This window comes from Elgaria multicarinata, chromosome 21 (genome assembly GCF_023053635.1).
Source record: "Elgaria multicarinata webbii isolate HBS135686 ecotype San Diego chromosome 21, rElgMul1.1.pri, whole genome shotgun sequence".
Taxonomy (NCBI): domain Eukaryota; kingdom Metazoa; phylum Chordata; class Lepidosauria; order Squamata; family Anguidae; genus Elgaria; species Elgaria multicarinata.
In genome coordinates, this window is record NC_086191.1 from 3,489,522 (window position 1) to 3,505,471 (window position 15,950).

At 47.8% G+C, this 15,950-nt stretch overlaps 1 protein-coding gene across 2 annotated transcripts; it reads left to right on the plus strand.

Annotated features, from left to right (window-relative positions):
• The first annotated feature begins 2,611 nt into the window (after nt 1–2,611).
• TSACC (TSSK6 activating cochaperone) lies at nt 2,612–8,833 on the plus strand. Of its 2 annotated transcripts, XM_063146124.1 has the most exons (4): nt 2,612–2,676; nt 5,611–5,640; nt 7,085–7,243; nt 8,602–8,833. In XM_063146124.1, the coding sequence occupies exons 1-4, from the start codon at nt 2,643–2,645 to the stop codon at nt 8,826–8,828; spliced, it is 450 nt and encodes a 149-aa protein (XP_063002194.1). In that variant the 5' UTR covers nt 2,612–2,642; the 3' UTR covers nt 8,829–8,833. The 2 variants fall into 2 exon arrangements, with proteins under 2 accessions (XP_063002194.1, XP_063002195.1); XM_063146125.1 differs by lacking the exon at nt 5,611–5,640.
• Nucleotides 8,834–15,950: the final 7,117 nt, after the last annotated feature.

Genomic DNA, 15,950 nt, shown 5'->3' on the forward strand with positions numbered 1-15,950 from the left:
TGTTTTAGCTGTCCTCTACCTGCCTGAGTCAGGATGTAATGTGCAACTCTTGAAACATATATGACAGACACACATAAAAACAGAATAAATGTATTTATTTACTTATAAATGGATATATTTAACAGCACTGGTACTGACGAGAGTAGAAGTTGAAACAGGTAGCTCAAATTATTATTATTGATTTATTTTTTAAATAGTCTGTTATTAGTCCTGTCTTATATAAAATTCCAAAATCCATGTTAGTGTAAGGCTTTTATTGGGCCAACTCCAAGAGCGCAAAAAATGTCCAATTTTTGGAGATCTCTTTATCAGGCAGGATGTAAAATTAAGCAGACAGGAGGAAAACAACAACATCTTCTAGCCTGCAACGTTCTGTCTCCTCCCGAACTGCTTTTTGTGACAACTTGCCTGATGAAGAGATCTGGAGGACTCAAAACCATGCACATTTTTGGCAATCTCGGAGCTGACTTGATAAACATGCTCCAGCATATGAATTTCAGTACTAACATAGGGTGACCCTATGAAACGGAGGACAGGGCTCCTGTATCTTTAACAGTTGTATTGAAAAGGAGATTTCCGCAGGTGTCATTTGTATATATGGGGAAACCGGTGAAATTTCCTCTTCATCACAACAGTTAAAGCTGCAGGTGCCCTGGGCTCTTTTGAATCTGGTCACTCTAGTATAGCTCCTGCAGCTTTAACTGCTGTGATGAAGAGGGAATTTCATCAGGTTCTTCATATATACAAATGATACCTGCTGAAATTCCCTTTTCTATGCAACTGTTAAAGATACAGGAGCCCTGTCCTCCTTTTCATATGGTCACCCTAGTGTACAAAATGCTTCCCATCTGTTATTCCCCTTGTAGTCCTTGCAACAGCCCTGTGAGGTTGGCTAGTGTTAGTTAAGCAGCTGTTGCACAGGGTTGGCAGAGTTGCTTAGGTAAGGTGACCCTATGAAAAGGAGGCCAGGGCTCCTGTATCTTTAACAGTTGTATTGAAAAAGGTATTTCAGCAGGTGTCATTTGTATATATGGAGAGCCTGGTGAAGTTTCCTCTTTGTCACAACCGTTAAAGCTGCAGGAGCCCTGCCCTCTTTTAAATCTGGTCACTCCAGTATAGCTCCTGCAGCTTTAACTGTTGTGATGAAGAGGGCATTTCACCAGGTTCTCCATATATACCAATGACACCTGCTGACATTCCCTTTTCTATGCAACTGTAAAGATACAGGAGCCCTGTCCTCCTTTTCATAGGGTCACTCTAGCTTAGGGCCACCGGATGGGTTTATGGCCCAGGCAGAATTTTCCCCCTCCCCCAATAACCCCTAAGAACCACATGTAATAATTACAAACGATCCAAAGCACAGAATAAAAGACAGTAGGGTATTTACCACCGCCTGAAATGTTTGAAGTTAAACTACAGGAGTACATATACTTCAAACATATAAAGATGCCCAATGGCTTTGAAACGCTCCATTTAAGAACCCGGATGTTAAAGCAAATTGTTTTGCTGAATGTAGCGTTGACACGCTGTCATGCAAATCCTGATGCAGCCACAGAAAAGGCCATGATGCAGCCACAGAAAAAGGTTTAATTTTTGTGAACCGCCCAGAGAGCTTCGGCTATTGGGCGGTATAAAAATGTAATAAATAAATAAATAAATAATAAATAAATAAATGTCCGACAGCTGTGCGGGCGGGGGGGCGTCAGCTTCGAAGTGAGAAGCAAGAGGAGCAGGCAGTTGCTTCCAGTCTTGGGACTGAAGCTCTAATCTTGAGCCTCTGGAGAGGGGAGCTGATCTCTGAGCCAGCGCAACACTAGCAGCCTGCCCCACATATACAGGTGAAAGAGGGCTGGCCAGGGCCAGGCGCCTCAAAGCAGGGACTGTTTTGCCAGGGGTGGTTGGAGCACGTACAGCATGTACAACTCCACAGCCTACAGAAGGGTTGCCTTTGATTTTGCAAGCAGCCACCAGCCTGAGCAGGGCTGGCGTCGACGGTAGGCATGGTTGTGCAGTTGCCATGGCCCCACACCCTAGCAGAGGGCCCCCCCCCATGACAAGAGCCTGCTGGACCTGTTCCTCCTCTTCACCTTTGCCACCTGCTCGTTCACCTGCCTGCCTCTCACTCTGGCCCAGGCAACAGCGGTGGGGGAGAAGGAGGAGCACGGCCCGCCTTACTCACCGGCTCTCTGCCAGTCACACAAGCGAGCATCGGCCGTGAGGAGGAGGAGGAGGAGGAGGAGGAAGAGGAAGAGCATCGGGTGGCCGTGAGACGGTAAGCCATGAGGAGGGAGGTCCCGAAAACACCTGGAGCTGGTCCTGAGCCTGGGAAAACCAGGGCACTGTTGAGTATGCGCTAATCTTTCATTTATTTCTAACCGCAGCAGTATGAAACCGGAAAAACCCAGGAAGACCTTCTTGACCATAAATAAGAAACATAACCCTCTCCCTCCAGTCCATATCAAAGGGGAGTTGCTTTCCAGTCTTGGACCATATTATATTATTTATTTATTATTATTATTATTATCATCCCCCTGCCCCCGTCAGACGCTCCTGAAACATCCCACTCGTGATACAATTCACGATTCTCTTCCTTTCCTCGTTTTCTAGGCACGGGTTCCAGTCCTGTTCGGGCGGAGCGGGACATGAGTCCTCAGGATGAGAAGCAGCATCGGAAAAGTAGGTTGGACACCCCACCCCCACCCCGGTCTGACCCCTTTTCTCGCCAGCTAACACTATATCAGCCTCTCTCAGCTCTCCAGAGATATTTGGACTACAATTCCCAGCAAGCTGGCTGGGGCAAGTTGGGAGTTACTGTCCAATGGCATCTGGAGGGCACCAGGCTAGGGAATGCTGCTTTAAATAATTGGACACCCCATAGAATTACCTCCCCCTCCCCAGGGGAATTGCCAGGCCGAATTGCCTGAAAGCCCACAATGATGAGGAATCCAAGAGGAACCAGATTCCAAATGTATTTATTTGCTTGCTTGCTTTACAGTGCTTGCTTTATACTGCTCCCCGTCCAAAAGATTTCAGAACGGTGAACAACAAATAGACTAACAGAATTAAAAAAAAAACATATTAAAAACACATTTTTAAAAGAACAAAAGTTCTGATAAAAACCCAGTACTGGTAAAACCGCAGCCGGTCATTCCCAGAAAGCTTCCTGAAACGGCAGTGTTCTCAGGAGGAGCCGGAAACGACGTTGGCGCCTGCCTGACCTCCAAAGGCAGGGGGTTCCATCGAAAGGGGGGCACCACACTGGAGGCCCTTCCCCTGGTGGACTCCCATCGGACCATAGGTCCATGCGGAACCACCAGGAACATGACCTCAGTGACCGAGCGGTTTATTTGCCTTTGTCACTCGTGAAATGTAAATAAATCCTAGTAATTCTTTCTAAATTTGCATATATAGGTATACATTAACATATGTATTTTTTAAAAAATGTAAGTTTTGTGTCCTGTGGGCCTGGGTCCCAAATCTTTTAAGTGCCTAGCTACGCCCCTGCTTGCAAGACTTTCCCTCTGAGCCGTTGAGCAGCTGAGAAGCTGGTGCACAAGTGACTGCCGAGGATTTGCAATGCAGCTGTGGTCTTGTGAAGAATTCTGCTTGGACGAGGCCTCCCAGCTTCTGCCAGGCATTTTAAGGTCCCAGAGCTGAGTTTGGAAGTTCAGATAGGTTCAAAACACCCCACACTCAACCACTGAGTGTGGCTTGTTTTGAACCGTAGGTTGTTTATTGAACCGTGGGTTAGCGCATTGTCTAAACACAGCACGTTTTCTGCAGGGCGGGTTAGCGCGTTGTCTGAACGCAGCCGGGGTGGCTTGTTCACGGTGCAGCGTGGATCGTTAACCACCCTGAACCACCCGACAACAAACCAGGGTTTCTGAAGGTGGCTTGTTTGAGAAAATAAGGCACACAGCACGGTTAAGCCACCCTGGCTGCGTTCAGACAACACGCTAACCCACAGTTCAACAAACAACCCACGGTTCAAAACAACCCACACTCAACCACTGAACGTGGTTCACGTGTTGCATGAGCAGTTCCTAATACGCTTTGCAGCTCTTTACTTTGCATAAATGTGAATACTTACCTGAGCAACACCTCGCAAAAATGTGCTTTTTGGACCTACAGGACAGGGAGGGATGGGTGCGTACTGGTAGAAGTTTGATGTCATCCTATTCACCTCTCTCAGTCACAACCTTACACGCCCTGCCTGTTCGCCAAATCCGTGATATAATATTCAGTAATGATATTGGGATCGACCTTGAACAGGTTAGGAAATGTAAGTTGGCCATCTGGTTTCCTAAGTTCAAGCAGGACCACAAAATGGCTTCATATCTCAAGGAATTAACCTTTCCCCCTGTCAGGCGAGCGTTCACGCAATTAAGATTTCAACAGATGCCTACGGAACTCCTGAAGGGGAGATATGGTAACTGTCCCGTAAGTGAGGGAGGAAGCAGCAGCCAGGCACCTCTCCACCGTGCCTGGGTCCAGCTCCAGCTGAGAGCCCCCTCCCGCCTGCTACCAACTGTAACTGCAGAGGCCACCAGTGAGGAAGGAAGTAGCAGCCAGGCACCTCTCCACCGTGCCTGGGTCCAGCTCCAGCTGAGAGCCCCCTCCCTCCTGCTACCAACTGTAACTGCAGAGGCCACCAGAGAGGGAGGAAGCAGCAGCCAGGCACCTCTCCACCGTGCCTGGGTCCAGCTCCAGCTGAGAGCCCCTTCCCTCCTGCTACCAACTGTCTCTGGAGAGGCCACCAGTGAGGGAGGAAGCAGCAGCCAGGCACCTCTCCGTCGTGCCTGGGTCCAGCTCCAGCTGAGAGCCCCCTCCCTCCTGCTGTCAACTGTAACTGCTGAACTTTCCAACTAAGATTGTAGTGCCTGAATTTGCTTTCCTTTCCCCCCTCCTCCTCCTTCCTCCCAATCCCCTTTCCTTTTGTGTCATGTCTTTTAGATTGTAAGCCTGTGGGCAGGGACTGTCAAGAAATACTTTTGTAAGCCGCCGTGAGAGCCTTTTTTGGCTGAATGGCGGCATAAAAATCCTTAAATGAAAAAAATAAAAAAATAAGTGAGCGCTTATGCATATGTGGAGCCGGCCAAGTTGAGGACTTGGCTCATTATGTTCTTCACTGCCGCCTTTATAAATCACCACGGACCAAATTTATCCTCCCCTTTCTAAACTTCCTTGAAGGCCACACGGAAGAGTTCAAAACCACGTGGTTGCTGGCAGACACAGACAACTTTGTAAGCTGCAGGGTGGCCCTCTTTGCCCTAGCAGCATTAAAGTTAAGGACAGCTTTTGTGGCAGGTCTGGATTCTGACCTTGGGTAAGGCAGACAATAACACAAAGAGTACGGCATTGATTTAAGATAACGTGTTTTAGTGCTGCTCTATTTTGCTTAATGTGTTAACTTGTCGTACCGTTTCAACAGTTTTAATCAGATTAATGTTTTAATGTTTTTAATGTTTAAATGTTTTAATGTTTTATGATGTTGTGATGGCCATTGGCTACAAGCAATAAAGAAAAAAGAATGAATGAATACTTACCAACACGGAAAGAGCAACCCAGTAAAAGCTAAGCCCATAACAATGGTCATCTTGTATTTTTCAGGTACGCCGAGGAGATCTTCGCAAGTCCCCCGTAGGTGGTTTTTATCCTTGTTGTCTTTAGATACCTTTGCGCCTCGTGAACGAACGGTCAGAGTCGATTGCTTTCGTTAGCAGTTCCGATTTTTCAACCAGCCACCATAGTTGTGCCTCTAGCAGCCGTTTGACCAGTGAAAATGAGCAGCGAGGTGTTCTGTGGCGTGAAGTTTATTTATTTATTTATTTAAGCATTTTTATGCCGCCATTCAGCCAAAAAAGGCTCTCACGGCGGCTTACAAAAGTATTTCTTGACAGTCCCTGCCCACAGGCTTACAATCTAAAAGACATGACACAAAAGGAAAGGGGATTGGGAGGGAGGAGGAGGAGGGGGAAAAGGAAAGCAAATTCAGGCACTACAATCTTAGTTGGAAAGTTCAGCAGTTACAGTTGAGCACGATTCCCCCCTTTCTGCTCCATCTCCAGCCGCTGTTATAGCCACTGGGCCAAGCAGCAACGGAATGCCATTGGGAGAGATGTAAACATCTCCTGAACACCCCCTTTTATTTCATTTTAATTTACTGATTGGATTTCTACCTTGCCTTTCTACCAAGACAAATGGCACTCAGGGCGGCTTACAATCATAAATAAAACTGGATGAAAACAACGATAAAACAAATGCATGAAAACACAGTAAGAGAATTTAAAAGACTGGCAGTGGCCCCCGAGAAGGCCCCGTCACGCATCCTCACCAAACGCGCCTGTCATTTCGTGCCCTACAGACTTGGATGATAGAAAACAGGTTGGGGGCCTGTTCTGCGTGCCAACTGTTTACACCCTTGAAAAGTGCTGTCACATCTCTCCTCCGCCTTCTCTTCTCAAGACTCTCATCCGAGACTGTAGGACTTGAAATAATGGACTTAATTTGCAGGAAGGCAGATTTCGTTTAAGCATCAGGAAAAACTTCCTAACGGTCACAGCAGCCAGACAACGGCTGCGTTCGGACAACACAATAGTCAGTAGTTAATAGTCAACTCTAGGTTTGATTATCGAGGGGTGTGCTCCCCACATGACATGTTCTTACACAACTGTGGAGTGTTGGGGGCTTTTATTTATTTATTTATTTATTTATTACATTTATATTCCGCCCCGTAGCCGAAGCTCTCTGGGCAGTTTGCAAAAGTTAAAAACAGTGAACGTTAAAAAGTATGCAAAATTTAAACCATCAAAAGCATAAAAACAACAGTATCCATTTAAAAAACAAGAGTTCTGGGGTGTATGTTGTTAAATGCTCAGTGTATGTTGTTAAATGCCTGGGAGAAGAGAAAAGTCTATTTATTGTCTTTATCCATGCAAATATAACCAGTTAATGACTCCATTAAGGCACGTGCTTCGTCGGCAAAGATTTCTCTAGCCATGTGGGCCTAGCAATAGGAGTGCTGGGTTCCCAAAATCTTGGGCGTGCAACTCATGTCCGCTTCTCTTTCTCTCTCTCTCAACAGGAGAAGACTTCGAAGCCCCTTCCTCTCCTCCTTTCAAGCCCCTCTGCCCTGCCAAACCCTCCCCCAGTTTCCTGGAGCTTCCATCCACTCAGTGGAGACCCAGCCCGGGCCTGTCGTACACCCAAGCAGCTAGGATTGGAAAAGGAAAGCGACATTTCTGTAAGTCCTGCTGCCTCACGCCAAGTCCAAACGCTGAGATAAAAAGGGAAACCCAGGCGCCGCCGTCAAGGCCGGTGCCAGACTATTTTGCGCCCTAGGCAAGGCGAGCTCCTTGCAAACCCCACCCCACCCCAAAATTGCGCGGAAGTCCGAACGTGTGCGCCGAGTGGAGAGCTGGGACTGGCTCACTTCGATTTGGGCCCGAGCCGTCTGGAATTCACCGGGGCTTACTTCCGTGCGAACGCAGCCTGGCGTCCCGATCCCCTCCGCATGTTTACTCAGGCGAATAAGGCTTCTGAGCAAGGAGGCATAGGTGGATCGGGCCGCACTGGTGCTTCCCTGTGCCACGCTTTCTCGGATGCAAGTCCCATCGATCCGGGAAGCAGGAGAGTTTGCCTTGCGAGGAGTCCACAAGTCCCTAGCTTTCCTTTGTTGCTCAGGATAAAGCTTGGAAATGCCAGTGAATTATGGAAGACCTCTTTCTTCTGTTGCTGGTTTTTCCTGTGATCTCCGTGTGTTTTAGAGCAATCCACGCTGGGTTAGCGTGTCGTCTGAACAGGCCCTTAGATACTAGACCAGAGGTTAGGAGAATCAGTGTGGCGTCGTAGTTAGAGTGTTGGACAGGGACCCAGGAGATCCGGGTTCTAGTCCCCACCTGGGCCTGAAGCTCACTGGGTGACTTTGGGCCAGTCACAAATTTATTTATTTATTTATTACACTTATATACCCAGGACCGGTGCCAGACTATTTTGCGCCCTAGGCAGGTGAGCTGCTTTCACCCACCCCCACCCCCATGTACCTGGGCGCGGGGCGCCATCTCGCCCTCCCAGCCAAAGTGAAGCCAGCATGCTTGGGTGGGGTGACTTTGGAACGGTGCACCCAGCCGGAAGCCGCTCTGGGAGAGCGACTTCCGGGCGCACCGTTCCGAAGCCGCTGGCCCACCCCCCTACCCCAGCGTTCTGGCTTCGCTTCGGTGCCCACCCAGCTGAAGCGAAGCCAGGACGCTGGGGCGGGCGGGCGGCTTCGGAACGGTGCGCCTGGAAGCCGCCCTCTCAGAGCTGCTGTGGGAGAGCGGCTTCCAGGTGCAGCGTTCGGTGCCCCCTTACCTTGGCGCTCTAGGCGGCCACCTGAGTGGCCTCTATGGTAGCACTGGCCCTGTATATACTGCCCCCATAGCCAGAGCTCTCTGGGCGGTTTCTCAGCCCAGCCTACCTCACAGGGTTGTTGTGAAGAAAAAATGGAGAGAAAGATCATGTAAGCTTCCCTGTAGGGTAGGGTGGGGTGGGGGGGCGTGCAAAATAAATGAAATAACAAGTGGAATTTAAAAATGGTGACCTCTCCCCGCTTCCGCTCCGCAGCGCCTGACCATCAGCCCCAGGAATGCTTCGGCCTCCTGGAATGCATGCACAACAACATCCAGACGCAAACGCAGATTGCTCAGGCCCAGCTGTCCCTCCTGGAAGACATGCGCGAATCCATGAACATCCTCCTTTCCCGGCAGGAGAGGCAAAACCCAGAGCTGGCGAGGCAGCCGGAGCAGCGCCCCCCGAGGGGCTCGTCTTCCTCTCCCCGCCCCATCAGCTAGCAGCGGGCGCGGGCGCCTCTCCGCGTGCAGAGCTCCCCCAGCGCAATGGCCTTCACGCCCACCGCGCACCACAGCGTCCGTATTTTCGCAACGGCTGCAGGATTTGGATTTTTCTCTCCCAGGTGGCAGAAAATAAACACGGTTGTTTCCGACGCTCTGCCGTAACATTTTTCTTTCCCACTCCAATCAGAACAGCGTGGAAGGGGTCCTAAGAGGTCATGCAATCCAGCCTGCTGGCTCAACCCAAATTTTTAAATGCACAGTTGGCTTTAAACAAAACTTCGTGGTAGCACCCGGTTGTTTTTATATTTCTTTTTCTGATTTCATAGAATCATAGAATCATAGAATAGCAGAGTTGGAAGGGGCCTACAAGGCCATCGAGTCCAACCCCCTGCTCAATGCAGGAATCCACCCTAAAGCATCCCTGACAGATGGTTGTCCAGCTGCCTCTTGAATGCCTCTAGTGTGGGAGAGCCCACAACCTCCCTAGGTAGCTGATTCCACTGTCGCACTGCTCTAACAGTCAGGAAGTTTTTCCTGATGTCCAGCCGGAATCTGGCTTCCTTTAACTTGAGCCCGTTATTCCGTGTCCTGCACTCTGGGAGAATCGAGAAGAGATCCTGGCCCTCCTCTGTGTGACAACCTTTTAAGTATTTGAAGAGTGCTATCATGTCTCCCCTCAATCTTCTCTTCTCCAGGCTAAACATGCCCAGTTCTTTCAGTCTCTCTTCATAGGGCTTTGTTTCTAGACCTCTGATCATCCTCGTTGCCCTCTTCTGAACACGCTCCAGCTTGTCTGCGTCCTTCTTGAATTGTGGAGCCCAGAACTGGACGCAATACTCTAGATGAGGCCTAACCAGGGCCGAATAGAGAGGAACCAGTACCTCACGTGATTTGGAAGCTATACTTCTATTAATGCAGCCCAAAATAGCATTTGCCTTTCTTGCAGCCATATCGCACTGTTGGCTCATATTCAGCTTGTGATCTACAACAATTCCAAGATCTTTCTCATTTGTAGTATTGCTGAGCCAAGTGTCCCCCATCTTGTAACTGTGCATTTGGTTTCTATTCCCTAAATGTAGAACTTGGCATTTATCCCTATTAAATTTCATTCTGTTGTTTTCAGCCCAGCACTCCAGCCTATCAAGATCACTTTGAAGTTTGTTTCTGTCTTCCAGGGTATTAGCTATCCCACCCAATTTGGTGTCATCTGCAAATTTGATCAGCGTTCCCTGCACCTCCTCGTCCAAATCATTAATAAAAATGTTGAAGAGCACTGGGCCCAGGACTGAGCCCTGCGGCACCCCACTCGTTGCCTCTCCCCAGTTTGAGAAGGTTCCATTGATAAGTACTCTTTGAGTCCGATTCTGTAGCCAACTGTGGATCCACCTAATAGTTGTTCCATCTAGCCCACTTTTAGCTAGTTTGTTAATCAGAATGTCATGGGGTACTTTGTCAAAAGCTTTGCTGAAGTCAAGATATATGACATCCACAGCATTCCCACAGTCCACAAGGGAGGTTATCCTATCAAAAAATGAGATCAAATTAGTCTGACAGGATTTGTTCCTGACAAATCCATGTTGGCTTCTAGTAATCACTGCATTGATTTCAAGGTGTTTACAGATTGACTTCTTTATAATCTGCTCCAGAATTTTCCCAGGGATGGATGTCAGGCTGACTGGTCTGTAGTTCCCAGGTTCCTCCTTTTTGCCCTTTTTGAAGATAGGGACAACGTTAGCCCTCCTCCAGTCGTCCGGCACCTCACCCGTCTTCCATGATTTTGCAAAGATAATAGACAAAGGTTCTGAGAGTTCTTCCGCTAGCTCCTTCATTACTCTTGGATGCAGTTCATCGGGCCCTGGGGATTTGAACTCATTCAAGGAAATTAGGTGTTCTTTGACCATTTGTTTATCAATCTCAAACTGCAATCCTGCCCCCTCAACTTCTGCTTCACTTTTTCCAGGGGGGTCATAGATCCGCTTTTGGGAGAAGACCGAGGCAAAGTAGGAATTGAGCACTTCAGCCTTTTGTTTGTCGTCTGTTATCAATTTGCCATCCTCATTAAGCAGTTGAACCACCATTTCTTTCCTCTGTCTTTTACTACTCACGTATCTGAAGAAAGCCTTTTTATTGCTTTTAGCATCCCTCGCTAATCTCAGCTCATTCACAGCTTTAGCCTTCCTGACGCCATTTCGGCACTTCTGCGCCACTTGTCTGTACTCTTCTTTTGTAGCCTGGCCTTCCTTCCACTTCCTATATGTATCCCTTTTTGTTTTCAGTTCATCAATAAGCTTTTTGTGGAGCCACATTGGTTTCCTCTGTTGTCTTCTATCTTTTCTCCTTGTTGGAATTGTTTGTAACTGTGCCTTTAAAATTTCATTTTTTAGATACTCCCACCCATCCTGCACTCCTTTTCTTTTTAGGCTCCCTTGCCACGGGACCTTACTTATTATAGTTCTGAGTTTATTAAAATCAGCTTTCCTAAAATCCAGAGTACGTGTATGGCTACGCTCGACTTTTGTCTCCTTCATAATCAAGAATTCAAGTATGACGTGGTCACTTTCCCCCAGAGTTCCCGTAACTGCCACTTTATCCACTAAGTCATCCCTATTGGTCAATAACAAGTCAAGGATTGCTGACCCTCTAGTTCCTTCCACCACTTTCTGTAGGAGAAAGTTATCACCCATACATGTCAGGAATTTCTTGGAAGGGCCGCTTTTGGCAGTAATGGTCTCCCAACAGATATCAGGGTAATTGAAGTCCCCCATCACTACTACATCACACTTCCTTGAAACACTGGCAATTTGTTTCTCAAAAGTTTCGTCCTCGTCTTCTCCTTGATTGGGTGGTCGGTAGTAGACTCCGATTATCATATTCCTTTTATTCCTAGCCCCATTTATTTTAATCCAGACGCTCTCGACGGGGCTCCCAATCTCATCCGCCTGTATTTCTGTGCAGGGATAGGTATTTTTAACATATAGTGCAACTCCACCTCCCTTTCTATTTCTTCTGTTCTTTTTGAACAAGTTATATCCTTCATTTGCTATATTCCAGTCATGGGAGTCATCCCACCAAGTTTCAGTTATACCTATCAAGTCGTATTTGCCTTCATGTAATAAGAGTTCAAGTTCATTCTGTTTGTTTCCCATGCTCTGGGCATTAGTATATAGACATCGAAGACCATGTGTTTTATAGTCTGGCTTTGTTCCTACCTTGTTGCAGACACTATTTTGGGACTCTGTTGGAGCTGTTCTCTGTACTGTGGTGCATTGGCCTTCATCCATTGTTGCCTCAAAATTTACGTCTCCCACCCCCACAAGATTCAGTTTAAAGCCCTCCTGATGAAGTTCTTCATGCTGTGGCCAAACTCATTCTTTCCAGCCCTTGTGAGGTGCAACCCATCCCTTGCCAGCAGTCCATGTTCCAAGTAGCGTAGCCCGTGGTCCCAGAATCCAAAACTCTCACGACGGCACCACTTTCGAAGCCAGTCGTTCATCCGGAGTATTTTTCTTTCCCTTTCTAATCCTCTTCCAAGAACCGGGAGGATGGATGAGAAAACTACCTGGGCCCCAAAGTTCTTCAGTTTCCTTCCCAGAACTTCAAAGTCTGAAATGATTTCTTTGTAGCTCTGCTTGGCGACATCATTTGTTCCCACATGGATGAGAAGAAAGGGGTATGTGTCCGTGGGCTTTATGAGCTTCGGTAACCCTTCAGTCACATCTCTAATCTGTGCTCCAGGGAGACAGCACACCTGGCGAGTCCATGGGTCTTCACGACATACTTGGGTTTCAATCCCACGCAGCAGGGAGTCTCCTACAATGACTACTCTTCGCTTCTTCTTGGTTGACCTACCTTCTGTCTCTTGGTCACTGTTGCATGGAGCCTCCTGTACTTCTTCCTCTGCAAACTGTCCTTCAGTCTCATTCTCCAGAAGCTGAAAGCGGTTGCTTAACTGCAATGGCTCCACCGGTGCAGAACGCCCTCTAATTCCTCTTCTAACTGTCACTCTTTTCCAGGGAGTTTCCTCTTCATTGGCTTTCCTCCCCTCAGCATACTCCACTTCTGCTTCAGCTGGCTGTTGTTCTTCAATCTCATGTGCTTCTTGTTGCTGTTGCAGTTCCACCGTTCGGTCTAAGAACTCCTCGACTTCTCTTATTCCTTGGAGGGTGGACACTCGCTGCTCAAGTCCCCTCACTTTTTCTTCCAAAAGTGCCACCAGCTTGCACTTGTTGCAGGTATACGCCATGTTGAGCTCAGGCAGAAACACGAACATTGCACACCCTTTGCAGGTCACTACCTCTAGGGACTCCTTTCCATCCATAATGTCGATTTCTGCTTTTGTTTTTCCCCTTTTTGATTATAGTAGAATTGCTTTTGCTTTGTTGTGTCCTCTCTGAAGGTACACAACTATATGAGGATGTCTTAAGGGAAAGTAATCTTTTGGGGTTTTTTTTTGCTTTTGTTTGGTGGTGGTTTTGTGGGTTTTTTTTTTCTCTCTTTATGCTTTTCTTTTTTCCCCCACCTCTTTTTTATTTTTATTTTATTTATTTATTTTTATTATTATTATTATTATTTTTTAGAGGCCTCCCCCTTGGCCTCCCCTGCCGAACTCCCCCTGCCAAACTCCTGTTTGCTCTTCCTGTTCGCTCGCTCCCTGGGAATCTGGCTTACTTTTCTAGCTCCTCCTTGAGCTGGGCCAGCTGCTCTTCCCTGCTTCTGCTTAGCTCCAAGTCAGCAACCAGAATGAGGTCACTGAAAGGCCAACAACAATCAACAGCAATTAGGCACTGATTGCTGAGACCAACAGACAATCAGGCCACTCCCCCTTCAGCTCCTGCAGCAATTATAAACACCAACCTCTCACTCAGCACTCAGGAGCACATGGCAAGCACACGGCCTCTTTGAATTGGCAGCCTCCTGGGTTTCCTTGAGGCTTCTCTTGTTCCCCTTTCCTTGGTCTCCTCTTCCCCTACACTCCCCCTGCCAAACTCCTGTTTGCTCTTCCTGTTCGCTCGCTCCCTGGGAATCTGGCTTACTTTTCTAGCTCCTCCTTGAGCTGGGCCAGCTGCTCTTCCCTGCTTCTGCTTAGCTCCAAGTCAGCAACCAGACTCTCCTTGTCACCTTAGCACAGTTCTTACTTTGCCTCACAACAGCCCTGCATGGTAGGGTAGGCTGACAGAGAGAGAGAAAGAGAGAGATTCCACATGCTGCAACCACCCCGTTTCAACCACACAGTCTGGATTTTCTTGTCTTTGTCACATCACTACCAGTCACATTTCGCTCATCAACTGCTGTGATGAGCCTATGGCCATGCTGGCTGGGGATAATGGGAGTTGTCATCCAACACATCTGCAGGGCAGCTGGATGGGGAAGACCGGTCTACACTTGGGATGGGGAGCCTGTGGACCAGATTCAACCAGTCAGTCATTCCCACTCGGGCTGTGAGGGTCTCTGGTGAGGCTCTGTCCTCTCCTTGAAGCCCCCAGCCCTTCAGAGAGGAGGCAAGAGAGCAGATTCTAACTGAGGCGGGCAGGGATGTGAACGGGGAATGTTTTAAGAACATTAGAAGAGCCCTGTTGGATCAGACTGAGGGTCCATCTAGTCCAGCACTCTGTTCGCACCGCATCCGTCGGTGAGGGATGATCAAGCAGGACATGGTGCAACAGCACCCTCCCACCCATGTTCCCCAGCAACTGCTGCACCAGACATTGCCTCGAATACTGGAGATAGCACACAACCATCAGGGCTAGTAGCCATGGATAGCCTTTTCCTCCAGGAATTCATCCAATCCCCTTTTAAAGCCATCCAAATTGGGGGCCGTCAACAGATCTTGTGGTAGTGAGTTCCATAGTTTAACTCTGTGCCATGTGAAGAAGTCCTTCCTTTTATCTGTCCTGAATCTCCCACCCATCAGCTTCATGGGATGTGACCCCACTGGGTTCTAGTATTATGGGAGAAGGAGAAAGATGTCTCCCTCTCTACAATGGGCATAATTCTGTACACCTCTACCACGTCTCATCTTAGCCTCCTTTTTCTCCAAGCTAAACAATCCCAGCTTCCAGCTGTTGTAACCTTCCCCTTTCTCCACTTAGTTTGGAGGAAGGTGGGCTTTATCCCTTGCCTCAGGCGTATCAAGTGGTGGTGCTTGGCTTGAGCAGGGAGTAGCCTTGGCCGGGTCTGGTGTTCAGAGCCTGTGTCATGGCAGCAACAAATATCATTGTGTGTCCTGCCTTGTATAAATGTGCAAGAGGGATATAAGCGGTACCATGATGGGAACGTAATGATTTGAGGTGTCCATTTGGCCTTAGATGACATTTGCAGGAATCAAAGCCCCTTGTGAGGGGATGAAATCTCCCAAATCTTTCTGAATCAGAAACACACCCCTAGTAAGAAGAGGAAGGTGGTTCTTATCCCTTGCCTCAGGCGTATCAAGCGGTGGTGCTTGGCTTGAGCAGGGAGTAGCCTCGGCCGGGTCTGGTGTTCAGAGCCTGTGTCACCCCATAATAAGTGGTGGCAGATGTGAGGTCTGGTGTTCAGAGCCTGTGTCGTGGCAGGGACCCCCACGGCAGAGGAGGCGTCGCTTCGTGTATGCGTGAACAGGGGCGGAAATGTAACATATGAGTATAAATAAACGCAGGCTAATTTTGGTTTTACCGGTTTTGATGTTGTTATTCATGGTTTATAATAATGTTTTAGCAATGCTTATTTTAATTGCATTGTAATGCATTTTAATGTATTTTTAAACTGCTTAGAGATATTCTTAAATATGGTCAGTGGTATGTAAATCTATTATAGTCAGTGCTTTCTAAATCTTCAGCAGAGTGGGATAGCGGTTAGAGCGTTGCACTGGGTTTCAGGGGACGCTGGTCTAGTTAGTCCACACTGGACCGTGAAGCTGACTGGGTGACTTTGGCTCTCAGCCTGGCCTACCTCACCGGGTTGTTCTGAGGGTAAAATAGGAGGATGACCATGTAAGCCGCCTTAGGTGCTTTGCAAGAGGGGGAAAAAGGGGGTATATAAATGATAATAATAAAATCAATAAAATAATAATAATAATAATAATAATAATAATAATAATAATGGTGACCATATGAAAAGGAGGACAGGGCTCCTGTATCTTTA